The sequence below is a fragment of the Petromyzon marinus genome, chromosome 9 (assembly GCF_048934315.1).
Source record: "Petromyzon marinus isolate PM22_M1 ecotype Great Lakes invasive population chromosome 9, UKy_Petmar_22M1.pri1.0, whole genome shotgun sequence".
Classification (NCBI taxonomy): domain Eukaryota; kingdom Metazoa; phylum Chordata; class Hyperoartia; order Petromyzontiformes; family Petromyzontidae; genus Petromyzon; species Petromyzon marinus.
Genome location: NC_133675.1, coordinates 17,519,688 through 17,546,477, shown reverse-complemented (window position 1 = coordinate 17,546,477; position 26,790 = coordinate 17,519,688). Strand labels below are relative to the sequence as shown.

Genomic DNA, 26,790 nt, shown 5'->3' with positions numbered 1-26,790 from the left:
ACGTTTATTAAAAAGTCTTTAATAAAGTAGAACATGTCTATATTTATTTAAAGTTGCGCATTTTGATGTGACGTCACATTTCTCAACCCCCCCCCCCCCCTTGTCACATCGTCACAAATGTCTGACCTCCCCCGCTAGGTGCGTGACGTAATTTGTGGACGTCCCCTTATCCGTGTCTGGGCACCATCACTGGGTGGGAAAAGTGTGAACACAAACACACGTGACGTCACTGTATAATCCCCTCATGGTGACGTCACCGGGCTACCGCTGTTGATGACGTTCCGCGTACTGCATTAAATTTGCGTCATGGGACCCCTCCCAAAAAAATATTTCGGGACGTCACTTTCCCCGAGCCGCGCTTTTACCCCCTTCATGGTGTGGACCAATCAGTTTTAAGGACAATGCATATATCAGAGTGTTTTTTGTTTGCATTTTGACCACAAGTATTGTGGTTAATGCAGACATGATTCCTTGTAAAAAAAAGGTTTCAGTTTTGTTGCTAGAAAAAGGGGAAAACCCCTATTGTCTACAAACTTGTTCGGTGACGTCACGACAGGCGCGCGGGATTTCGTGACGCCACTCATAGCCGACACGGGGGCAGCGCGCTTTAAATTCGGTAGGAATTTCTGTACTTGTAATTATACATTTTTTCATAGTGACTTGCTTTCCCTAAATTGTGGACTTGTTTTGCGTTGTTTGTTGTTGTAATTTGCTTACCCCAAACCCCTACTGGACATCTGTGAAAAAGATGCCGATTCTGATTTACAATCCTGCGCGATGACGTCACACAAGTGGCGACGTGAGAGCAGGCGCGGGATACATGACGTCACCGTGCCACCCCTCTCCCTGCCTCCACCTCTGCCTCAGTTGCCAATGGCGTCGTCCGGTGCGGGCCCCGCAGGGAGCGCGGGGAACCACAACAACTCGGCGGCCGCCAACTCGGGGCGCGCGGCGTCGCGAGGCCTCCTCGCGTGCCGCAACCTCCACGAGTTCCTGCGCGGCCTGGAGGCGAGGGCGCTCGACCGCCTCTACGCGCACCCGGCCCCCTGCCTCGCCTTGCTCAGGTGGTGAACGTTTGACGCGGTCTCTTGGCTGGTTGTATGGCAATGTTTGTATGGATTGGCCTCAAAGTGGACCTGGCCTGGCACAGGCACCGTGGCGGCGCCGCCACTTAGTGGTGAATGGCGGCTGTTATTGAATGGATTGGCCTACACCGGAGCAGGTTAACCATAAAGGAGGTTGTAGTTCTGTTGTAGGCCAATCCGTTTTAAGGACAATGCATGTTAATCAAACTGTTTGCATATTTTACCACAAAAATGATGTGTGGTTAATGTAGATTTCACGCCTTGCAATAGGTGTCTATTTGGTGTTTAAACATCTTTACACATCCTGTTTTATTGCCGGGTAAAGCCGATTGATCATTTCATGAATTTCGTACCGGCTAAAAGGGTCTCGTATATGGCAGCGGCTGCCACTGTTTATCACAGTCCCTTATATATTGTGTTTCGGCAGATCAATAACAACTTATAAGTAAAGGCGAGATCTCTGCTTAGTCCACGACGAGAGGACTTCCCCAGAGAGAGTTCGTGTAGTTTCGCTACTCGTTCTTTAGAGGATCACATGTCTGGTTTTTGGTTGTACAGAAATACTCCGATTTAGGTCTCCTTTTACATCGTTTTGCAAATTCGTCACTTAACAACCACCACCACGGCTGTCTTGCGTCGCCTCAACCCGCACGCACGTCGCCTCAACCCACACTCATGTCGCCTCAACCCACACTCACGTCGCCTCAACCCACACTCAAGTCGCCTCAACCCGCACGCACGTCGCCTCAACCCACACTCAAGTCGCCTCAATCCACACGCCGCCTCAACCCGCACGCACGTCGCCTCAACCCACACGCACGTCGCCTCAACCCACACGCCGCCTCAACCCACACTCACGTCGCCTCAACCCACACTCACGTCGCCTCAACCCACACTCACGTCGCCTCAACCCACACGCCGCCTCAACCCACACTCACGTCGTCTCAACCCGCACGCACGTCGCATCAACCCACACTCACGTCGCCTCAACCCGCACGCACGTCGCCTCAACCCACACGCACGTCGCCTCAACCCACACTCACGTCGCCTCAACCCACACGCACGTCGCCTCAACCCACACGCACGTCGCCTCAACCCACACGCACGTCGCCTCAACCCACACTCACGTCGCCTCAACCCACACTTCGCTTCAACCCACACGTCGCCTCAACCCGCACGATACTGACGACATCGTCAGCGTCGTCCCGTCGCCTCAGCCTAACCCTCTACATGAACCACTTTGCGTCGCGCATAAACAAATGTACCCTACTGTCGAGTACAATATATTATTTACGTACAGTATGTTCGTGATTTCTTTACGTCGTGTATTGTCTAATTTGTGTTAAAGGTTACTGCTGAACCCAGTACTGCACTGTGACCTCAGGAAGAAGTGCGACAGTTGGATTCCTTGACCAGAGCAATTTTCAATGTGGAGTTTGAATTTTCTCCCATGTTTTGCATAGGTTTCCTCAGTATTCTCTGATTTCTTTCCATAGCTTAAAAACGTATATACACTGTAACTGGTATTGGCCAAACATCCCAATGTAGAGAAATTACCTGCAAATACCGCCATTGGGGGATTATACTGCAGCTGCAGAATCGTCTCCAACTGATAAAACTTGGCAGGACCCTCCTGGAATAAGTCTCGAGTCTCTGCGAGACTCTCCTGCAGGGTAAACAAGCAGAAGAGTCAATACATACCCCTAGCCCATTGAACTTGATTCTTTCAAATATTCTACCCCAGTCATTGAAGCACGCACCCCTGAACTCCAAATAGAACAAACCCCTGGCCATCGCAGGGGTTACATTATCGAAAATAGCCACAATCGGAAAATCCGCGATCCACAAACTCAAATGGGAACATGAGAGTTTGGTTGATTGTTCGTAATACGACAACACCCTCCTTTTGTTTTATGTTGCACTACATCAATCCAAACATTAAAGAGGAAGTATTTATAATGTAAAATATGCTTCATATTTTCGAATGTTAAATATAACTTTTGCATTTACTGGACAAGTTATATTCTTTTGGTCTTTCGGTAAAGCCACGTAGATAGAAAAATAATAAAAATATGACGTTTCGATCGCAACACAAGCAATCGTCATCAGGTGAAAAAATATAGCAGGAGAGCTGCTGAGGCAGGATGTTATATAGGTTTGAGATGGGTCGGAAATAATTGCTAACATCGGCAGGTAGGATGGAAACATCACAGCCAGTTATGACTTAAACTGATTAATAACGTCCTTCCAATGATTGCTCAGTTTGTACCCATCTTTTCGGTTTAAATTGTGTCTGTGTTTATATATCTGGATGGCTTCATGAACGAATCTTTGTTGATAGCCAGTGGGTTTGCAGAGTACCTTCGTCTTGGAAAAATATATTTCGTGTGTGCCCACAGTGTTAAAACAATGATCAGCCACGGCCGAGGTATTGGTCCTACCGTGTTTCAGATCTGCCTTATGTTCACGAACACGGTCTGAGACATGTCGCTTAGTTTCCCCAATGCAACTACTGCCGCAGACAAAGCTTAGTTTGTAGGCACCGGGGTATTGCATGTCAGGGATCACATCCTTCACAGATGGGATCCGATCACGAATTTTATGAACCAGGTTCGATTCAACACAGCAGCGCAGTTACGATGCGAACAGGAATCTTGCGATCAACCATGAATGGTCGAGCGCGCACCCCTTAAGCGCGCACCCCTTAAGCGCGCACCCCTGAACTCCGAATATTTTACTCGTGACCCCACGCGCGTGTGAGAGAGCAGAGAGCTGTCACCGCTGGCCAGGAACTACGTTATGCGAATGCTCTTCCTAGAGACGCCACTCCCCACAGCCGCCATCGACTCCTGGGTCTGCAAGGATGCACAGAAGTACCTCCTCCTACCCACTGGGACACAGGGAATGCGAGGGGGGGACGTGGGAAGAACATACGGATGTGATGTAGACACATGAGTACGTGTGGGGGACACGGGGAACAGACTGGACGACACGGAGCAGGGAGACAAGGGGGACACGACATGGATATGGGGAACACTCGAGGACCTACAGAGACATGGAGACACATGGGGACACATGGGGACATCCAGGGATGGGAATGCATGAGAACACGTGGGAATACATCAGAGTAATGGGGATACACATTGGAACACAGGAGGGACATGGGAACATGATGGAAAAATAATCGGCTTTACCCTTTACCCGGCAATAATGAAGGCGTTAAGATGTTTAAACACCAAGTAGACACCTATTGCAAAGCTGCATCAAGTCTACATTAACCACACATGCTTGTGGTAAAACATGCAAACAAACATGCTTTGATAATAGTGTATGTATTGTCCCTTGATAATCCCTTGCAATAGGTGTCTATTTGGTATTTAAACACCTGTATTATTGCCAGAAAGGGTAAAGCATGTTCTTTTTTCATAATTTAGATACCGGCAAAAAGGGATAAATGGAAACATGTAGACACATGGTAGGGTGTGTGTCTTTGTTTTTTTGTGTGCGCGTCCTATTGTGGGGAGTGGTAGCGTAGCGCTTAGCATGCTGCGTTATGAGCCCTCCATTTCGAGTTTGATTCCCACTCATTGTGAACACCAGTGATGATTATCTGAACCAGTCCTGGGTTTCCCCTAGATCGACTCAGCCTTAATTGAAAATCTGGTGCAGTGTGTAAAAACATCGCTAATGCCACTGCAAAGAGAAAGGCAGTTGGGCGTGGTGCTGGCCATCCACTTCCTCTTGTGTCGTACTAGCCTTCATAGGTGCCCTCTAACAGCATTTTCCCCAACAGTCTGTTCAGGATATATGGGGATCTTTATCTTTGTGCATCCTATGTGCATATGTCTGTATATGTGGTGCTTACTAACAGCATTTGCTCTAAGTATGTTAAAGGCTCTATGGGGGGATTTTATCTTTGTGTGGGGAGTGATAGCGCTTATTTAACTGTGCCACAAACCCGGCGACCAGAGTTCAATTCCCACTGCCGGCCACCAACACCAGTGACAATTATCTGAACCGGTTCTGAGCCTCCCCTACATCGACTCAGCCTCATATGAGTACCCGGTGCAGTGTGTTAACATCACCAGTGGGGAGACAAGGTGGTAGTGCATGGTGCTGGCCGCCCACCCCCTCATATGCCGTGCCGGCCATCATAGGTGCTACTCGCTAACAGAACTTGCCCCAAAAGTCTGTTGAGGCTATATGGGGGATCTTTGTCTTTTTGTAAGGGCCCATGAGGAGAGTGCTCAGTTGCTACGAGAGCTGCGCGTGTGGCAGGACCACGTGATCCCCGGGGGGCTGCCAGGCCTGGTGCTCAACCCGGTCTTCAGAGCGAACCTGCGTACTGCCCTACTGGGCGGGTACACTCATACCACCACACTAACACACACACCACCACAATAACACTTACACACCACGCAATAACACTCAAATCACCGCACTAACACGCACACCACCACAATAACAAACACAACCACACAAAAAAAATACAACCACACTAGCTCACACACCACCACACTGTCTCGCCACCACACAGATTCACACACAAACTACCATGCTACAAATACACCACCACACTGACTCTCAAACGCACTAACCTAACTCGCACACAACACACAAACTTGCACACCACTACATCTGTTTATACGTGTGCATCTTTAGTTCTGTCATGTATGTATGTTGAATTTCTGTGGTACTTTACATAGTCAACCATGCTAATGTCGGTGTGCTCCCCAATGGGGGGAGAGGTGACACAAGAGTTAGTGCACTGCGCCACGAACCCGGCCACCCAAATTCGATTCCCGCTCACGACCAATAACAGTGGTGGATATTTGAACTGGTTCTGGGCCTCTCCTAGGTCGGCTTGGCCTGAAATGAGTACCTGGTGCGGTGTGTAAATATTGCCACTTTGGAGACAGGCAGCCGGGCAGGGTGCTGGCCACCCACCCCCTCGTGTGCCATGCCAGCCTTCCTAGGTGCTTGCTAGTAGCACTTGCCCCAACAGTCTGCTAAGGCTATCTGAGGGTTTTTTGTCTTTGTGCTCCTCTATGTGCACACAGTGGTAACCCTTGGTCCGATGACACGACTGGACTGGGCCCAGACAAGCATGCTCGCGATGTGACATCGTTAGACCGCTACGCCCTGGAGCGATGGGAGGTATTGTCTCATCATCAGTAGCAGCAGCATTATCATAATCAGCAGTATCAGTACCAATAGCATAAACACGAGTCATGTAACGATACATTTCATTAATTTATTAAAATAATTTCTTAAACCCATGATATATGTATCTACGGGATCCTTTTTTCTGGTATATCAAAATGATAAAAATAGGAATAGGCTTTACCCTTTCCGGCAATAAAACAGAAGGTGTAAAGATGTTCAAACACTAAATAGATACCTATTGCAAGGCATCAAGTCTGCATTAGCCGCACATCATGCCTGTGGTAAACCATGCAAACAAGCACTTTGATAATAATGTATGCATTGTCTTTGAAACTGGGCAATGTGGGCTCGATGCTTGTAATGATAAAATGGAAGAGGCTTGTGAAGGATGCTACTGGGCAGTTGGAGGCAGTCGCCCTCCAACAACAGCGGAGGGCAAATGGACAATGCTCACAACAATGAGCGGCGCACCCAGGCGGCTAAAACGCAGAAAATTGGCACAGTGGGTGCACAGGTGGTGCATGTGCCAGTCATCTTAGTCAATCCATGGCACCTAGGTCTGTGACCACTTGCCAGCGGGCGTTTGACACTTCACATGATGGTCTCAAAGTGACGTCACCGTCACTGTGTAGGGAAGGGCGGTTGTTGTTGTGATGCACATGGTGGGTTTCGGTGCCTCCCCCCATAGGTGATCCTCCACTTCATGGTGGGGTCACCCGGAGCCGAGGTGAGTGCAGACGTTGCCCAGCTGCTCATCAAAGCTGGACTTATGCGCAGGTGAGTGCCCGCCATCGTTATCATCTTCATCATCATCCCTTATCTAAACCATTTTGTATAATTTTGTATCAATTATTTAGACTGCAGTTGGTAATCAGAAGTTAAGAATCAGGAGTGTAAAATTTCGATTTAAAGCTTTCGTGACTGCAATGATTCATCTTCTTTGGTTCTTTCGGTAAAGTCACGTAGAATGAGAATAAAATGATAAATTGATAAAATAAAATAACACAATAATATTCTCACGACGTTTCGGCCACAACACAAGCGGCCTTCATCAGGTGAAGGGACGAGACTGTCTGGTAGGACAGCGCTGGAGTGAAAGAGCCACGTTCAGATCACGGCCTTTAAGCTGTGTGAGAGGAACAAAGCGCCTTGACAAAGGAATTAGCATATAATTTAGCATTGAAATGGCTGAATGATTAGCTTGTGACTGGTCACAGAAATAGCTATGTTAAAAGTTAAAGCATACACATCCGCAGAGGCACCCCTTTATAAAGGAATTAGCATAGAATTTAGCATTGAAATAGCTAAGTTAAAGCATACACATCCGCAGAGGCACCCCTTTACAATGGAATTAGCATAGAATTTAGCATTGAAATAGCTGAGTGATTAGCTTGTAACTGCTCACAGAAATAGCTACGTTAAAGTCAGAGCATACACATTCACCGAGGCACTTAGTACAAATCAAACAGGAGAATTTAGCATTGAAATAACTAGGCGAATTTAGCATTGAAATAACTGAGTGATTAGCTAGTGACTGGTCACAGAAATGACTATGTTGAAGTCCAGGCCTACACATCTGAGCTATTCACAGTACTATATAGTGAACCAATAAAAAAAACCTAAAATATAAATTACCTTAATGTTATCAATAAACTCTATATTCTCCAATCAGCTAAGCTACCAACAATAAGTCGTTATATATCACAATGCTATATGGCGAAAAAATGGGTGGATTCTTACCCTCAACTTTAGCACCACGGATAGCTACGGGCCCCGTTCAGACGGACGAGTTCGTCCATGGTCGGAACAGAGGAGGGGGAGAGAGACAGCTGCGAGGCGCTATTATACTCCATGTTGTAAAACCATACCATTAACCGTGGTGTGAGAGGTATTAAGAGTCAATGCTGGCGAAGGAGCTGCGGTCTGAAGGTCATCGTAAAAATACAATAAATTAAGAACAGAAATGATTTAAAACATCTTTCCAGTGGTTACTAAGCCAGAATCCATCTTCTCGGTTGAAATTGTCTCTGTGCTTGTATATGTGAATGGCCTCATGAACGAATCTCTCATGGTAGCCGGTTGGTTTGCAAAGAACCTCCGTCTTGGAGAAGTCAATGTCATGTGAGCCCACTGAATTATAACAGTGATCTGCCACGGCAGAGGAGTTCGTCCTACCGTGTTTCAAGTCTGCTTTATGTTCGCGGATGCGGTCCGAGATATGTCTTTTGGTTTCTCCAATGTAGCTACTACCACAGAGGCACTTTAGTTTGTAAACGCCCGGGTACTGTATGTCTGGAACAGCATCTTTTACAGATGGAACTAAATCACGGATTTTATGTACTGTGTTGAATCGGACCTGGATCTTGTGTTTATTCAGGATTTTGGAGATCTTTTTAGTGACCCCTGCAATGTAGGGTAAGGTGATGGTTTTGAGTGGCTCCACAAGAGGATCCTTCTTCATGACTGGAGTGATGGCTTTGCGGATTGTGTAGTCGGAGTAGCCATTAGCCCTGAGAGCCTGGTGTACGTGCTTGAGTTCACTGGTAATGTGTTCCTGGTCGGAAATGCAGTAAACCCCATTGAGCCAAGAAGCTCTTTTTTAAAGGAGACTCGGTCAGCAGACAATATCAAAACATCTTCTTTGGTTCTTTCGGTAAAGTCACGTAGAATGAGAATAAAATAATGAATTGATAAAATAAAATAACAATAAAATTCTCACGACGTTTCGGCCACAACACAAGCGGCCTTCGTCAGGTGAAGGGACGAGACTGTCTGGAGGACAGCGCTGGAGCGAACAAAGCCACGCTCAGATCGCGACCTTTAAGCTGTGAGAAAACACAAAGCGCCTTGACAAAGGAATTAGCATAGAATTTAGCATTGAAATAGCTGAGTGATTAGCTTGTGACTGGTCACAGAAATGGCTATGTTAAAGTCACAGCATACACATCCACAGAGGCACCCCTTGACAAAGGAATTAACATAGACTTTAGCATTGAAATAGCTGAGTGATTAGCTTGTGACTGGTCACAGAAATAGCTATCTTCTTTGGTTCTTTCGATAAAGTCACGTAGAATGAGAATAAAATAATAAATTGATAAAATAAAATAACACAATAATATTCTCACGACGTTTCGGCCACAACACATTCTACGTGACTTTACCGAAAGAACCAAAGAAGATGAATCATTGCAGTCACGAAAGCTTTAAATAGAAATAGCTAAGTTAAAGTCAGAGCATACACATTCACAGAGGCACCTAGTACAAATAAAACAGGAGAATTTAGCATTGAAATAACTAGGAGAATTTAGCATTGAAATAACTAAGTGATTAGCTTGTGACTGGTCACAGAAATGGCTATGTTGAAGTCAAAGCCTACACATCTGAACTATTCACAGTAACTGGGTATACACTACACTATATAATGAATACTATATAGTGAACCAATAAAAAACTAAAATATAAATGACCTCAATGTTATCAATAAACTCTGTATATTCTCCAATCAGCTAAGCTACCAACAATTAGTCGTTATATATCACAATGCTATATGGCGGAAAAATGGGTGGATTCTTACCCTCAACTTTAGCACCACGGATAGCTACGGGCCCCGTTCAGACAGACGAGTTCATCCATGGTCGGAACGGAGGAGGGGGAGAGAGACAGCTGCGAGGCGCTGTTATACTCCATGTTGTAAACCATACCATTAACCGTGGTCTGAGAGGTATTAAGAGTCAATGCCAGCGAAAGAGCTGCGGTCTGAAGGTCATCGTAAAATACAATTAATTAAGAACGGAAATGATTTAAAACATCTTTCCAATGGTTACTAAGCCAGAATCCATCTTCTCGGTTGAAATTGTCTCTGCTTGTCTGTGCTTGTATATATCAATGTCATTGACTTCTCCAAGACGGAGCTTCTTTGCAAACCAACCGGCTACCATGAGAGATTCGTTCATGAGGCCATTCACATATACAAGCACAGAGACAATTTCAACCGAGAAGATGGATTCTGACTTAGTAACCATTGGAAAGATGTTTTAAACCATTTCCGTTCTTAATTAATTGTATTTTACGATGACCTTCAGACCGCAGCTCTTTCGCTGGCATTGACTCTAATACCTCTCACATCACGGTTAATGGTATGGTTTACAACATGGAGTATAACAGCGCCTCGCAGCTGTCTCTCTCCCCCTCCTCCGTTCCGACCATGGATGAACTCGTCCGTCTGAACAGGACCCGTAGCTATCCATGGTGCTAAAGTTGAGGGTAAGAATCCACCCATTTTTTCGCCATATAGCATTGTGATATATAACGACTTATTGTTGGTAGCTTAGCTGATTGGAGAATATATAGAGTTTATTGATAACATTGAGGTAATTTATATTTTAGTTTTTTTATTGGTTCACTATATAGTATGCATTATATAGTGTAGTGTATACCCAGTTACTGTGAATAGCTCAGAAGTGTAGGCTTTGACTTCAACATAGCCATTTCTGTGACCAGTCACAAGCTAATCACTCAGTTATTTCAATGCTAAATTATCCTAGTTATTTCAATGCTAAATTCTCCTGTTTGATTTGTACTAGGTGCCTCTGTGAATGTGTATGCTCTGACTTTAACATAGCTATTTCTGTGACCAGTCACAAGCTAATCACTCAGCTATTTCAATGCTAAATTCTATGCTAATTCCAAGGTCAAGGGGTGCCTCTGTGGATGTGTATGCTGTGACTTTAACATAGCCATTTCTGTGACCAGTCACAAGCTAATCACTCAGCAATTTCAATGCTAAATTCTATGCTAATTCCTTTGTCAAAGCGCTTTGTTTCTTCTCACACAGCTTAAAGGTCGCGATCTGAGCGTGGCTTTGTTTGCTCCAGCGCTGTCCTCCAGACAGTCTCGTCCCTTCACCTGATGAAGGCCGCTTGTGTTGTGGCCGAAACGTCGTGAGAATTTGTGTTATTTTATTTTATCAATTTAATATTTTATTCTCATTCTACGTGACTTTACTGAAAGAACCAAAGAAGATGAATCCTTGCAGTCACGAAAGCTTTAAATCGAAATATCAAAACATTCCACAATTTACAGATTAAAAAAACAAATAAACTTATTAAAAGCAAATATGTTCTAAAATTACATTAACACTTGAGCTTTAGTCATTTTAATGATAGTTTAAATGAAGAGAGAGATGGCATATTGGAGATGCCAAGAGGTTCCAAAACTTTGGGGCAGCTGCATTAAATACTTGTTATCCAAATTGCTTGGGAAATCTGGGAACTATAAATAGACAATCAGATGTGCTTCGCAGATTCATATCATTGTCCAAATGGTAATCACAGATCAGTTAAATAAAGAGCAGATTTATGGACAATGGCCAAGAAGGGAGTAGAGATACAGAATGGAATTAGATTGATTTAATTACCCACGAAGCTCTACTAGAGCACATAATTATTTTTAATTACAGTATAGATATTTTGACTAACGGAACCCTGTCATTTAGAAATGATGCTAAAACTAAACTAAACAATTTTCATTTTACCAGGTAAAGCCCCCTGAGCTATATAGCTCTTTTTCAGAAGCAACATGGCCACAAATGATAGTTCAGCGTCGTGGCTTATGTGGAAATTTATAGCAGCCAAATACAGGTGACCCCCAACTTTCGACGGCTCGACTTGCGCCCCCCCGCTCTTATGACCTTTCTTATAATAATTAAGACCCTCACAGTCTTGACCAAAACTCGTGTCTACAACCGCCTAACGACTACTACTGGCGCTGCACTTAGACCAAACGCATCTCTTTTGCAACGCTCTTCACTTTTTTGTGACGCATATGCAGAAAAGTACTTCAGGATGTTCAAATGTAAGTGTTTTTACTGTTTATAAAAGTTATGTTAGGTTACAATAAATTTTTGTTAGGGTTATTTTCATTTATTTTCGTGGTAAATTTGGTACTTATGGTATGTAATGGGTTTCCAGGAACGGAACCCCAACTTATAACATTGCGCTTATGGGAAATAAGGGTTCAACTTCGGAAAGCTCTACTTGCGACCGTCATCCAGGACCTAACTAGGTCGTAGGTTCTAGGGTCGCCTATACTCTGAACACATGTTTCTAAATGTGAAGGGAAAAATCGGAGGACCAGGAGAAAATCCATCCAACCACGGGGAGAACATGCAAACTCCACATGTACAGGTGTCAAGGATCAAAATCACGACCTCCAAAAATACCAGGAGAGGTAGTTAGCATCTCGCCACTAAAGCGATGGACGAACGGACTGGAGGCTGTTGAGTAAAGCAAACCCTTCCTTTTCGCGGGTTTAGCTATCACCGTTTTGCAGTTTCACGCCAAATTAATTGAAGTAAAGTTCACCGATCACGCCCCCTGTGGCAGTTCGACCATTCACGGTTGAACGCGAATTTCCTGTTCGCATCGTTACTGCACTGTTCGCGATGATGCTGTTGCGGAACAACACACCCAGCCGTCTTGTCTCCCAAGCGGCCCATCGCGGGTCCCAGGTCACGTGTTCCCAGCTTCCAGTGAGGTTCAGCCATCCACGATTTTTCTTCCTGTAGTGTACAGTACTGTACTCGGATATGTGTGCTGTAATGTAGACTACACAATTGTTTTTAATTGTATACATTTACCATATATGTTATATTGAATACGAGAAGATATTAATCATATTTTACATTCCACATACTTCTTGTTTAATGTTTGGGTTGATGTAGGGTAACGTAAAACAAAAGGAGGAGGTTTCAAATTATTAACCGTCAACCAAACTCTAGTTTTCCATACAATGCCTTTGAGTTTGCGGATCGCTGATTTTCCGATTGCAGTTAGTTTAAGAAAATAACCAGACCAACGGTGGGCAAGGGTTTGCTGTATGTGTAATTTCATACTGACCATCGCCGTGAGATGCATGCCGTCGCCTAAGTCTCCCCACCCCTCCCCCCGGGTGGTGCGTCCCCGTGTAGTGAAACTGGGGAGCCACCATGCATCACCTCGGCCGGGTTTCAGTTCCTGCTGCTCGACACAGCCTCACAAGTTTGGTACTTCATGTTGCAGTACCTGAACTCCACGGAGGTGAGTATCCGTGTGCATGGGAGAGAGGGTGTCTGTGTGTGCATGGTGGGGAGCGGTCATGGTTAGTGTGCTGCGATATGAACCCGGCAACTCTCTGATTAGCACGGTTGGCTACGGAGGGTAAGAAAGAAGTTCAACATACATACAATGCAGGTTTCAATCCTGCTCACAGTCAACACCAGTGACTATTAACTGAACCGATCCTGGACCTCCCCTAGGTCGACTCAGCTTCAAATGAGTACCTGGTGCTCTGTAAACATTGTCATTTGGGAGAAAAAGGTGGCCGGCCGTGGTGCTGGCCACCCACCCCCTCATGTGTCATACCGACCATTGTAGGTGCTCGCTAACAGTACTTGCTCCTACAGTCTGTGAAGGCTATACGATGAATATTTGGCTTTGTTGGTGTGCATGCATGCATGTATGTGGGGCCGGTGGCTAGTGCACTGCACTATAAACATGGCTACCACAGTTGAATTACTAATGGTGGCTAACATCAATGACGAGTGATATTTCAACCGGAATTGGGTTCCCGTAGGTCGGCTCAAATGAGTAGCTGGTGTGATATGTAAACATTGCCACTGGGTAGACAAAGGTGGCGGGGTGTGGTGCTGGCCACCCACCCCCTTGTGTGCTGTGCCGGCCTTGATAGGTGCTACTCGCAAACAGCGCCCAGCATTCCACACTTCATGTGGGCTCAAAAGTGCAAGTAACCTGGCACAAGCACCGCAGTGACTTCACTTATTTGGAATAGCAGCTGTTGTTGTTTAATCTTGTCTTGTCACTGTTGTCTCTAGACCAGAGGCATGGATTTGGTGGAAATATTGTCCTTCCTGTTTCAACTGAGCTTCTCCACCCTTGGGAAAGTGAGTCCCATACATTGACTTGGAGGTAGAGGGCAGACCCACCCCACCAACACTCGCACAGCCCCCCAGCGATCGGATGAATCCTCACGATTCGGGGGTCAAAAATCCATATAAGAACATTATTTTGCACAGTTTTGTCTGTACAACTCTGTCTTGTTTCTATGGTCTGTCTCATTTGTTCTATCATACGGCAAACCCCTCTCAGGGGTTTAGCTATTGTGGTTTTGCGGTTTCGTGCCAAATTTATTGAGCTACCGTTCGCCGATCGTACCGACACATGATTTAAACAGTAAATAATTATTTACTAATGATTATATGGTGGCCCGAGTGGCACTGCTGTTCCTGTAGGCAAATTTAAAACTCCTTTGTGGAAGCAACGAGTGGATGTAGAGTGTCCTCATTTAACATGGGAGATGTGTTCCTGAAAAATGCCGCGTTAAGCGGAAACAATTTCTCCTCAACGTAATGGTAAAATTTGGCAAAATACACAGTACACACCCACAGCAAGATGGAGGGACAAATAACTGAGGGTACGCAGCCGTGTTACTGTATTATTCCATGTACTGTATCACTACCGTTCAGCCACGCAGCTCAAAAAAGTAGTCCCATTGTCGTCCGCTCAGAATTCATGTTTTAACGGTACACGTTCCGCATTATAACGGTGCACATTTTGCGTCATCCAAAAAGTGTTTTCTGATGGAAAAACCACGTGATAGCAAAAACGTGTTATGAACACCACGCGTTAAGTAAGGACTTACCATGCATTGAACTTTACATTGACAAATATGGCAGTTGAGGTTGTCCGGTAGCTCAGGGTCAGAAACATGCAACCGGTGCTGCTCTAAGATCCTGGATTTAAGGTTCAAGCCCTGGGTTTGCATGTCTCTTGCTCTCAGACGCTTCATAATGGTCGCGTCAGAGACACCGAGCAAGTGATGCAAAAATCCTTGTGGTGTTTCAAATCGGGGTTTTAGCCACCCATGCTCCCACTGGGTTCCCAAGTGTAGCAGGTTGATGCACTCTGGCTCGCAACCATTAACTGCAGTGTGTCACTGTCTCCACGTGTGTAAAACTCTATCTTATGTGTCTCACATGAGCGATAGTGTATTGGTTAGAGCGCTGCTCGATGAACCTGGCGACCTGATTTCGATTCCCTCTCACGGCCAACACGAACACCAGTGATAGCGATTATTTCTACCGGTCCTGGGCCTCCCCTAGGTCGACTTTGCCTCAAATGAGTACTTGGTGCAATGTGTAAACGTCCCTACACGGGAGACAAAGGCGGCCAGGCGTGGTGCTGGCCACCCACCCCCTCATGTGCTGTGTCAGGCTTCATAGGAGCTCACTATCAGCACTTTCCCCAACACGCTGTTAAAGGCTATATTGGGGATCTTTGTCTTTGTGTCTCACTGCATCACTATTGGTTTTTATTTTTGTCTTACCGTGTTTCCGTGCGTGTCGCTGTTTCTCTGTACTTACATTTTGCAGGACTACTCTGTGGAGGGGATGAGTGAGTCATTGCTCAACTTCCTTCAACACCTTCGCGAGTTTGGGATGGTGTTCCAGAGAAAGGTGCCATTGGGGCCAGCTTTAGTGCCCCTATCTTATATATATATTTATATAGCAGTGCCTTAATCCAAGGTTTTTACAATTATGCAATTGTATGTAAGATAGTGGTTAAAATAAAGAGTGGGGTTGATATTAAAAGTGGTGGTGTAGTTATGGTGACAGGAGGACAGGCGGGAGTGGGGAAGGTTGGGGTATGCTTGGTCATAGCTGGGGGTGGGGGCAGGGAGTAGCAGTAGTGAAAGGGGTTGGGGTAGTGATATGTGTTGATAGGCCTGGTCGTAGCTGGGGGGTAGGAAGTAACAGTAGCAGTATGGGTTAGGGGAGAAGAGAATGGGGACTGTTGTAAGGGAGGAACGGAAGCAGGTTCTAGTTAATATCGTTGCTCTGTGTGCTGCAGCGGTAGTTGATTTCAAAGAGAGGAGCAAAACTGGGCGCAGGGCGAGGGAGAGATAGAGAGTGACGGTGGAGACTGAGAGCGTAGAGGTAGTAAGAGATGAGAGAAGCAAAATAAGGGGTGGGCGGGGAAAGACTGTGGTGGTGTTTGTAGACGAGTGAGACATTTAAAAAGACAGCGATAGTTAACAGGAAGCCAGTGGAGTTGGGAAAGTAGAGCAGAAGTGTGAGAATTGTAGGAGGAGGTAAAACATTAGTGGTAACATCGTTAAAGGATTTGTGTCAGTCTCTATCACACAAAGGGGATTGTGGAAATATCTACTTGATGTGGGGTAGTGGATCCCCCCTCTGTCAATAATCATCTTATTTTATATAACGCCTTAGCTTAGGAGCTCTATGACAGAGTTTAGAAGCGGCAACAAAAATAGAGTGATTTAGATGGCAAGGGTGTACAAGTGCCGAGCGACCATAGCAGAGGGAATATGGGGTCACAAAAGGGCTCTTGGGAGGGATGGAGTCGAGGGGCAAGGGGAGGGAAGAGGAAGGAAATGGGCAATGGAGAAGAGGTGAGGCTTTGAGAGAGGAACAGAAGGAGGTTAAGGAGGGGAACTGCTCAATCTGCAGGGGAAGATGATTCCAGTGGAGGGTGCAAGGAGGGAGAAGGACCAAAAACGGGATTTGGCACAGGGAGGAGGAGGAGGGACAGAGAGATGGAAGATTGTGAACAAATATGAGGGGGAGCATAAAAAGGGGTGAGATAGGCGAAACAAGGCAGGGAAAGGCTGTGGACAGATATATAGATGAGAGTAAGGTGTTTTAAAAGGCGTGGGCCTTGGTGTGATGTCTAAACATTGCCACTAGGGAGACAAAGGCGGTCAGGCTTGGTGCTGGCCACCTACCCCCTCGTGTGGCGTGCCGGCCTTCATAGGTGCTGTTCGCTAACAGTACTTGCTCCAAGTCTGTTAAGGGTATACGGGGGAGGGGGGGGGGTATCTTTGTCTTGTGTAGCATCCTCTGCTCGCACGGTGTGCCCAAATGTACGTCCCTCTTGAACCTCTCCATGTGGTGTCGTCAGCTGCTGCTATGACTGTTGCCGCTTCCGTTGCTGCCGCTACTCTGCTGTAGTTTGAGGCCATGCTGTTCCTTACAGCGCAAGTCTCGCCGCTACTACCCAACCCGTCTCGCAATCAACCTCGCCTCAGGAATCTCCCAGGGCAGCACGGACGTTCACCAGCAAGGATACCTCGTCGTGGAAACCAACTACCGAGTCTACGCTTACACGGGTACAGAGCACGCACCTAGCCTGGCACGAGCCGCAGTGATGGCGCCGTCACTCGGTGGTGAATGGCGACCACTGTTGTAACCGTTTTGTTTGTTGGGTGTGTGTGTGTGGTTTATGTTGGGGAAAGTGCTGTTCGCAAGTAGCAGCACCTTTCAAGGCCGGCACGGCACACGAGGGGGTGGGTTGCCAGCACCACGCCTGTTTTCATTTGCTTCCCGAGTGGCGAACGTTTACACACTGCAACTAGGGAGTTACTTGTGCTGTGTGTAAAATTCGCCACTAAGGAGACAAAGGTGGCCGGGCAGACATGGTACATGCCACCCACCCCGTTGTGTGCCATGGTGGCCTTCATAGGCACGACTCGCTAACAGCACTATCCCCATGAGTCTGTTATAAATGCTAATAGGGGTGATCTTATCTTTGTGTGTGGCTGTCTTAGACTCGGAGCTACAGGTGGCCCTGGTGGCTCTGTTCTGTGAGATGCTCTACCGCTTCCCCAACCTCGTGGTGGCGCAGGTGACGAGGGAGAGCGTGCAGCAGGCCATTGCTAACGGCATCACGGCTGAACAGGTGAGACCGGGCACACGCGCACGCAGAGACCGGGCACACGCGCACACAGAGACATGAGTACACACGCACACAGAGACAAGGGCACACGCACACACAGAGACATGGGTATACGCTCACACAGACATGAGTACATGCACACACAGAGACATGGTTACACGCACACAGAGACGGGTAGACTCACACAGACACAGTTACACGCACACAGAGACACGGGTACACATACACAGTGCGCATTAGTACTACAGTACCAGTACTACAGTAACAGCTGCCAGCAGTACGCAAAAACACAGTGTGAACGACACGCGTAAAATGGGGAATTACTGTACACGCATTCAGACGTGCGCACATTCAATGTGGTTACTCGCGGATTTTCCTCTTAACTTGCTCTCGAGTTTTTGACTTTAACTTTTAACCCTAAGGCGGCTTAGTCTTACTCACTTTGCATTATTGCATATATTGATATTTGTTTATAATTTTCGATTTAAAGCTTTCGTGACTGCAATGATTCATCTTCTTTGGTTCTTTCGGTAAAGTCACGTAGAATGAGAATAAAATAATAAATTGATAAAATAAAATAACACAATAATATTCTCACGACGTTTCGGCCACAACACAAGCGGCCTTCATCAGGTGAAGGGACGAGACTGTCTGGTAGGACAGCGCTGGAGTGAAAGAGCCACGTTCAGATCACGGCCTTTAAGCTGTGTGAGAGGAACAAAGAGCCTTGACAAAGTAATTAGCATATAATTTAGCATTGAAATGGCTGAATGATTAGCTTGTGACTGGTCACAGAAATAGCTATGTTAAAAGTTAAAGCATACACATCCGCAGAGGTACCCCTTGATAAAGGAATTAGCATAGAATTTAGCATTGAAATAGCTAAGTTAAAGCATACACATCCGCAGAGGCACCCCTTGACAATGGAATTAGCATATAATTTAGCATTGAAATAGCTGAGTGATTAGCTTGTAACTGCTCACAGAAATAGCTTCGTTAAAGTCAGAGCATACACATTCACCGAGGCACTTAGTACAAATCAAACAGGAGAATTTAGCATTGAAATAACTAGGCGAATTTAGCATTGAAATAACTGAGTGATTAGCTAGTGACTGGTCACAGAAATGACTATGTTGAAGTCAAGGCCTACACATCTGAGCTATTCACAGTACTATATAGTGAACCAATAAAAAACTAAAATATAAATTACCTTAATGTTATCAATAAACTCTATATTCTCCAATCAGCTAAGCTACCAACAATAAGTCGTTATATATCACAATGCTATATGGCGAAAAAATGGGTGGATTCTTACCCTCAACTTTAGCACCACGGATAGCTACGGGCCCCGTTCAGACGGACGAGTTCGTCCATGGTCGGAACAGAGGAGGGGGAGAGAGACAGCTGTGAGGCGCTATTATACTCCATGTTGTAAAACCATACCATTAACCGTGGTGTGAGAGGTATTAAGAGTCAGTGCTGGCGAAGGAGCTGCGGTCTGAAGGTCATCGTAAAATACAATTAATTAAGAACAGAAATGATTTAAAACATCTTTCCAGTGGTTACTAAGCCAGAATCCATCTTCTCGGTTGAAATAGTCTCTGTGCTTGTATATGTGAATGGCCTCATGAACGAATCTCTCATGGTAGCCGGTTGGTTTGCAAAGAACCTCCGTCTTGGAGAAGTCAATGTCATGTGAGCCCACTGAATTATAACAGTGATCTGCCACGGCAGAGGAGTTCGTCCTACCGTGTTTAAAGTCTGCTTTATGTTCGCGGATGCGGTCCGAGATATGTCTTTTGGTTTCTCCAATGTAGCTACTACCACAGAGGCACTTTAGTTTGTAAACGCCCGGGTACTGTATGTCTGGAACAGCATCTTTTTACAGATGGAACTAAATCACGGATTTTATGTACTGTGTTGAATCGGCCCTGGATCTTGTGTTTATTCAGGATTTTGGAGATCTTTTTAGTGACCCCTGCAATGTAGGGTAAGGTGATGGTTTTGAGTGGCTCCACAAGAGGATCCTTCTTCATGACTGGAGTGATGGCTTTGCGGATTGTGTAGTCGGAGTAGCCATTAGCCCTGAGAGCCTGGTGTACGTGCTTGAGTTCACTGGTAATGTGTTCTTGGTCGGAAATGCATTGGGCTCTGGTATAGAGTCTTGATGAGGGAGTTCTTCTGGGATGGATGGTGGTGGGAATCCGGTTTCAAGTAATCATCTGTATGGGTAGCTTTCCTGTAGACAGAGTGGCTCATTGAACCATCATGTCTCCTTTTAATTAAGACATCCAAAAAGGGTAGTTTGCCATCTTTTTCGACCTCCATGGTAAATCTGATGGCTGGGTGTATGGAATTGATGTGGTCGCGGAATTGGTCTAGAGCAGGCTGGCCATGTGGCTAAAACAATGTCTACATCGGATTGGGAACATGTAGACAATATGACTACCTCTTCGGCTGCCACTATGTCGAACAAATGTAGGGACAATTTGATTTCCAAATTCAATCACCTCTCCAGCAAAAAATCGGATCCACACACCGAAAAGATAGACGTCAACAAAGTCGTAATTAATCGCAGTAACCATTTCTGATGGTCTGAAATCCGTTTTAGCTAAAGGTCTAAACTTTGCTGTCACACCGAGACACTTACCGGTTAATGATATCATTGCCCATGTCGACGTTGCACTCAAGGGCTTGAGTCACATCTCTGCAGACGTAGCAAGATCTGAAATCGCTGCAACCCTCAAAAACGCTAAGTTGCCACCCAGCAACATCAGCAAAGACGAACGTTTTGAATTATCTCAATTAAAAAAGAGGTATGATATTGTCGTCCTCTCAGCCGACAAAGGCAATGCCACTGTCATCATGGACAAAACAGAATATAACAACAAAATTCAAGAACTACTCAACGATGGCAGCTATACAAAAATAAAAAGAGATCCCACCAACAGCCTGGTCACCAAAACGAACAAAATCATCTCTGATTCAACAGCATTAATTGATGAGATCAAACAGTTCTCGTTGAAACCCTCTGCTGCCAGGCCACCAAGATTTAATGGCCTTCCAAAGATACACAAAGAAGATACACCCCTTCGTCCCATCGTCTCTACTATCAACTCCCCCACCTACAAACTGGCACGTTTTCTTGCTGATATACTGCGACCTTTCACTGGAAAACCACCTCTGCGGTACTAAATTCTACTCACCTGGTATCGACAATCAAAGGCATTTCCCTGTCCCCGAACGACCTGCTTGTCAGTTTTGATGTGGTATCCTTGTTCACCAAAGTCCCGGTACCTGACACCATCGCTATCATTGAAGACCTGGTTCATCAAGGACTGCATACTGATGTACCCCCCCTGGTGAGACATTGCTTAACCAACACATACTTCACCTGGAATGGAACTTTCTACAAACAAACTGAGGGCACCCCAATGGGCTCGCCCCTATCTCCGGTTGTAGCCAACGTATTCATGGAAAAATTTGAAACTGACGCCATCCAGACTGCCACTCTACGCCCGACCTTATGGAAGAGGTACGTTGATGACACCTTTGTCATCTGGCCACATGGCCAGCCTGCTCTAGACCAATTCCACGACCACATCAATTCCATACACCCAGCCATCAGATTTACCATGGAGGTCGAAAAAGATGGCAAACTACCCTTTTTGGATGTCTTAATTAAAAGGAGACGTGATGGTTCAATGAGCCACTCTGTCTACAGGAAAGCTACCCATACAGATGCTTACTTGAAACCGGATTCCCACCACCATCCATCCCAGAAGAACTCCCTCATCAAGACTCTATACCATAGAGCCCAATGCATTTCCGACCAGGAACACATTACCAGTGAACTCAAGCACGTACACCAGGCTCTCAGGGCTAATGGCTACTCCGACTACACAATCCGCAAAGCCATCACTCCAGTCATGAAGAAGGATCCTCTTGTGGAGCCACTCAAAACCATCACCTTACCCTACATTGCAGGGGTCACTAAAAAGATCTCCAAAATCCTGAATAAACACAAGATCCAGGTCCGATTCAACACAGTACATAAAATCCGTGATTTAGTTCCATCTGTAAAAGATGCTGTTCCAGACATACAGTACCCGGGCGTTTACAAACTAAAGTGCCTCTGTGGTAGTAGCTACATTGGAGAAACCAAAAGACATATCTCGGACCGCATCCGCGAACATAAAGCAGACTTGAAACACGGTAGGACGAACTCCTCTGCCGTGGCAGATCACTGTTATAATTCAGTGGGCTCACATGACATTGACTTCTCCAAGACGGAGGTTCTTTGCAAACCAACCGGCTACCATGAGAGATTCGTTCATGAGGCCATTCACATATACAAGCACAGAGACAATTTCAACCGAGAAGATGGATTCTGGCTTAGTAACCACTGGAAAGATGTTTTAAATCATTTCTGTTCTTAATTAATTGTATTTTTACGATGACCTTCAGACCGCAGCTCCTTCGCCAGCATTGACTCTTAATACCTCTCACACCACGGTTAATGGTATGGTTTTACAACATGGAGTATAATAGCGCCTCGCAGCTGTCTCTCCCCCTCTGTTCCGACCATGGACGAACTCGTCCGTCTGAACGGGGCCCGTAGCTATCCGTGGTGCTAAAGTTGAGGGTAAGAATCCACCCATTTTTTCGCCATATAGCATTGTGATATATAACGACTTATTGTTGGTAGCTTAGCTGATTGGAGAATATAGAGTTTATTGATAACATTAAGGTAATTTATATTTTAGTTTTTTTATTGGTTCACTATATAGTACTGTGAATAGCTCAGATGTGTAGGCCTTGACTTCAACATAGTCATTTCTGTGACCAGTCACTAGCTAATCACTCAGTTATTTCAATGCTAAATTCGCCTAGTTATTTCAATGCTAAATTCTCCTGTTTGATTTGTACTAAGTGCCTCTGTGAATGTGTATGCTCTGACTTTAACGTAGCTATTTCTGTGACCAGTTACAAGCTAATCACTCAGCTATTTCAATGCTAAATTCTATGCTAATTCCTTTATCAAGAGGTGCCTCTGCGGATGTGTATGCTTTAACTTTTAACATAGCTATTTCTGTGACCAGTCACAAGCTAATCATTCAGCCATTTCAATGCTAAATTATATGCTAATTACTTTGTCAAGACTCTTTGTTCCTCTCACACAGCTTAAAGGCCGTGATCTGAACGTGGCTCTTTCACTCCAGCGCTGTCCTACCAGACAGTCTCGTCCCTTCACCTGATGAAGGCCACTTGTGTTGTGGCCGAAACGTCGTGAGAATATTATTGTGTTATTTTATTTTATCAATTTATTATTTTATTCTCATTCTACGTGACTTTACCGAAAGACCCAAAGAAGATTTGTTTATAACTTCGTCTTTGTAAAGATATCGTCCATTATTATAGAATTGTAATTCTACAGTAGATTATTTTTCTTAACACTAAGCCTAACATTAATCCTCACCCTAACCGAATCCCCATCTCTAACAACAAACCTTTCGTCTAACCACAGCACTAGCCATACAGCCAATGCTATCCAGAAATCTCAAATTCATTTAAAACCCATAACACTTGTAACATGAATAAGCCTAATGCACACACACAGAGGGATAATGCAACCTTCCTTGAATCTGTCAATGCAGATTATCCACTTCTTGAGGACGCATGCCCACCCAGAAATGATGAAGCAGGTGAGTGCACACAGGGGGGATGGGTACAGCACAGTGGTACAGGGATCGCCTCTTCATGAGAACCAAGAGTAAAGCCCATTGAGCTAAGAAGCTCTCTTTCAAGGGGGAGACTTAGCTGGCAGACAACATCAAAGCTTTCTACAGTTACAGATTTAAAAAACAAACTTATCATAATTGTTGTAAAATTACATTCGTCACAGATTTTTAGGATTTCCTAACGGTAATAACCACAGGTCAGACAAATAAAGGGCAATAACCTTATAAATAAAAATATCCCTGCGGTGAAAATGTCTTCTCACATCCAAGGATATTTCCCAGCCATGGCACAGAGGAGGTTACAGTCATGCGTCCTGCTGTATGGAGCATCCACTGCGACTCCACCCAGCATCAGCATTTCCACTACCACCACATACAACCACCATCATCATTAACTTGCCCGATGACTCAGCGGTAGAGCGAGCGGCTTATAATCGCAAGGTTGCAAGTTCTAACCCCGGTTGGAGGTTCACTCAGCCCATCACCCTCCGGGGTTTGATAAAATGGGTACCAACTTTGTGGGTTGTGGAGAAGTCAACAGCGGTTGTCCTATAGAGAGTCTCGCCCCTGCCATAGGAATGCGGAATCACAGTTACCACCATCACCATAATTACCACTCACTACAATCATCATAATCATCATCTTCCATCCAGGGACAATGAAATGAGTATCATCGTCACATAGTCAACGGTGGTCATCTAGCATAGAAAATCTGATTCTTGCCATGGAGATGTGGAATTTTCATCGATGGCTCTAGGCCACCTAGAACATGAGCACCAGAGTTGTCGTTGTCTTTGTAGACGCCTGTGCTGCCACCAACCATCACAGACCAGATCAGACTGTGGGAGATGGAACGAGACCGACTCGTCTTCACCGAGGGTAACGCCCTCCCGACTACTGATGTTTGCTACACACGGATTGCTGTACACTACTCACTACACACGGATTACTGTACACCAATCACTATACATAGATTAAGTTACACCAATCACTACTCTCATAGATAGCTACCCGTGCATACTACTCCCAGATCACTGCACACAAAATACATACCACCTATAGATTACAAATGCAAATTACCATATGTACATTGCTACTCATGGAATTTGATTGCACGAATCACTCCTCACACTTGTGCAATGTGCATGCTGTATGTGTAGCAGTTAGCGTGCTGCACTACCAATCCAGCGACCCGGGTGTGATTTACACTCATGGCCAACACCAGTGACGATTTCTGAACTGGTTCTAGGCCTCCTCTAGGTCGACTCAGACTCAAATGAGTACCTTTGAAAACATAACCACTGGGAAGACAAAGGCACTGGGCGTGGTGCTGGCCACCCACCTCCTCGTGTGCCGTGCTGGCCTTCATAGGTGCTCACTAAGAGCACTTTCTCTAAAAGTCTCCTAAGGCTATTCGGGGAATCTTTTGTCTTATCTGTACACATGCCTTGTGTGTGTGTTCTATACATGTCCTGTTTGTGTGTATGCTGTACTCGTGCTGTGTGTGTACGCTGTACTCCAGGCGTGCTGTACAGCCAGTTCCTGTCTCAGGCGGACTACGAGGTGCTGTGCGTGCGGGCGAAGGAGCTGGGGGTGCTACAGTGGGAGTGTGCTGCTCGCAGGCTCATGGTGGTCACTCCTGCCGGGCACACGGACGTCAAGAGGTTCTGGAAGAGGCAGAAGAACTCTTGAGGGGGAGAGCGTATACACACGCATGCGCACGTGTATACACACGCGTGCGCGTGTATACACGCATACACGTGTATATACGCACATGTACATTTACGGTATATGTAAATAATAAAAAGACACAAAGTCCATCTCTCCCAAGTAAATGCAAATTATTTTTTATTCATTGGCTCATTTATCGGAGTCTTCTCTGATATAAATACAAAGATGCCCTGCATAGCTTTTCGTAGATTGTTGGGGCAAGTGCTGTTAAGGAGCAATTATGAAGGCCAGCACGACACACGAGGGGGTGACTGGCCATAACCACGTGCACTAACCACTGCACTACCATTCCTCATGATATGAATACTCCGATACACACGTACAAACTTCCTCACGTCACTAATTGGTGATGCCCCCACAGTGCTGATTACAAGCTAGGTACACATTGAAGTCTCAGACTTGCTGGCAGGAGGTCCCGCACCTCCAATTAGCACAGTTGGCTATGTACGGTGCGAAAGAAGTTCAACATACGTACAGACCCAGGTGTGAGGGGTGGTTAAGTGAGATGACTGGCAGATGCATCACCACCTGTGCCCCTTACTGTACCAGCTTACCGGCGCTCCGCTCATTGTGAGCGTTGCTCCTTGGCCTCGCATCGTTGCTGGAAGGTGATAATCTCTAACTGCCTGGTAGCGACCTTCACGAGCCTCCTTCATAGAGGCCGACCTAGACACTGCTGGTACCAGTCTTCGGCAAGTCCAATCAGCTCCACATCCTGTACCATATCAGTTCATCTCTAGCCCGTGCCGCTCACCCACCAATCCACTAACCCACCTACTCACCTACCCACTCACCCATCAGCCCATCTCTTCTTAAGCCCATGTTGCCTCCTATTTAGCCCCCTCTAGCCAACCAGACAGCAACTGCTGGGCTGTGTGGTGACTTGACATGCAGGCTACATGACCCAGCCCAACACATTCCCCCTTTTCAGGAGGAGCCCACTGATGGAGGGGCCCACTGATAACACTGTCAAGTTCTATCAAATATCTCTGAACTTGTACCTACTCACCACACCCACTTACCACGCTGCAGGTCACAACAACTCGCGCACCATACATTGTACAGAACCATTCCTAGCGTGCATGATCTGATGCGTGTGTATTCTGTGGAGTTGATATTAATAGATGTATCTTTACATCCCTAAAAACATTGAGATGTGTTTCTATGATGTGAGTGGATTTCTGGAATGATATTGTTATTTTTGTTAATTAAAATGTTTTTATTCATTCATGGCCACTTTATTCAAATCTTGCGCACAAAAACGCATTCACGTGGTTTTATCAAATGGCAAAACTACGCTGGAGACCAACTCATCCA

At 45.6% G+C, this 26,790-nt stretch overlaps 1 protein-coding gene across 3 annotated transcripts; it reads left to right on the top strand.

The window, feature by feature from the left end:
- Positions 1-502: 502 nt before the first annotated feature.
- On the top strand, positions 503-26,699 carry GTF2H4 (general transcription factor IIH subunit 4). Of its 3 annotated transcripts, XM_032950195.2 has the most exons (14): positions 503-616; positions 868-1,064; positions 3,854-3,958; positions 5,315-5,446; positions 6,146-6,242; positions 6,940-7,028; positions 13,219-13,327; positions 14,122-14,190; positions 15,679-15,762; positions 17,303-17,435; positions 17,874-18,004; positions 23,659-23,706; positions 24,543-24,621; positions 25,265-26,699. In XM_032950195.2, the coding sequence occupies exons 2-14, from the start codon at positions 874-876 to the stop codon at positions 25,432-25,434; spliced, it is 1,437 nt and encodes a 478-aa protein (XP_032806086.1). In that variant the 5' UTR covers positions 503-616; positions 868-873; the 3' UTR covers positions 25,435-26,699. The 3 variants fall into 3 exon arrangements, with proteins under 3 accessions (XP_032806086.1, XP_032806087.1, XP_032806085.1); XM_032950194.2 differs by lacking the exon at positions 503-616 and having other exon boundaries at positions 822-1,064; XM_032950196.2 differs by lacking the exons at positions 503-616; positions 5,315-5,446 and having other exon boundaries at positions 821-1,064.
- Positions 26,700-26,790: the final 91 nt, after the last annotated feature.

What these genes read in the sequence shown, in the direction of transcription:
- GTF2H4 (XM_032950195.2), top strand. Translation starts at nt 874, where the DNA reads ATGGCGTCGTCCGGTGCGGGCCCCGCAGGGAGCGCGGGGAACCACAAC. An exon ending in AAAGCTGGACTTATGCGCAG is followed by an intron (nt 7,029 to 13,218) that starts GTGAGTGCCCGC and finishes GTCCCCGTGTAG; the next exon opens with TGAAACTGGGGAGCCACCAT. An exon ending in AGTACCTGAACTCCACGGAG is followed by an intron (nt 13,328 to 14,121) that starts GTGAGTATCCGT and finishes TGTTGTCTCTAG; the next exon opens with ACCAGAGGCATGGATTTGGT.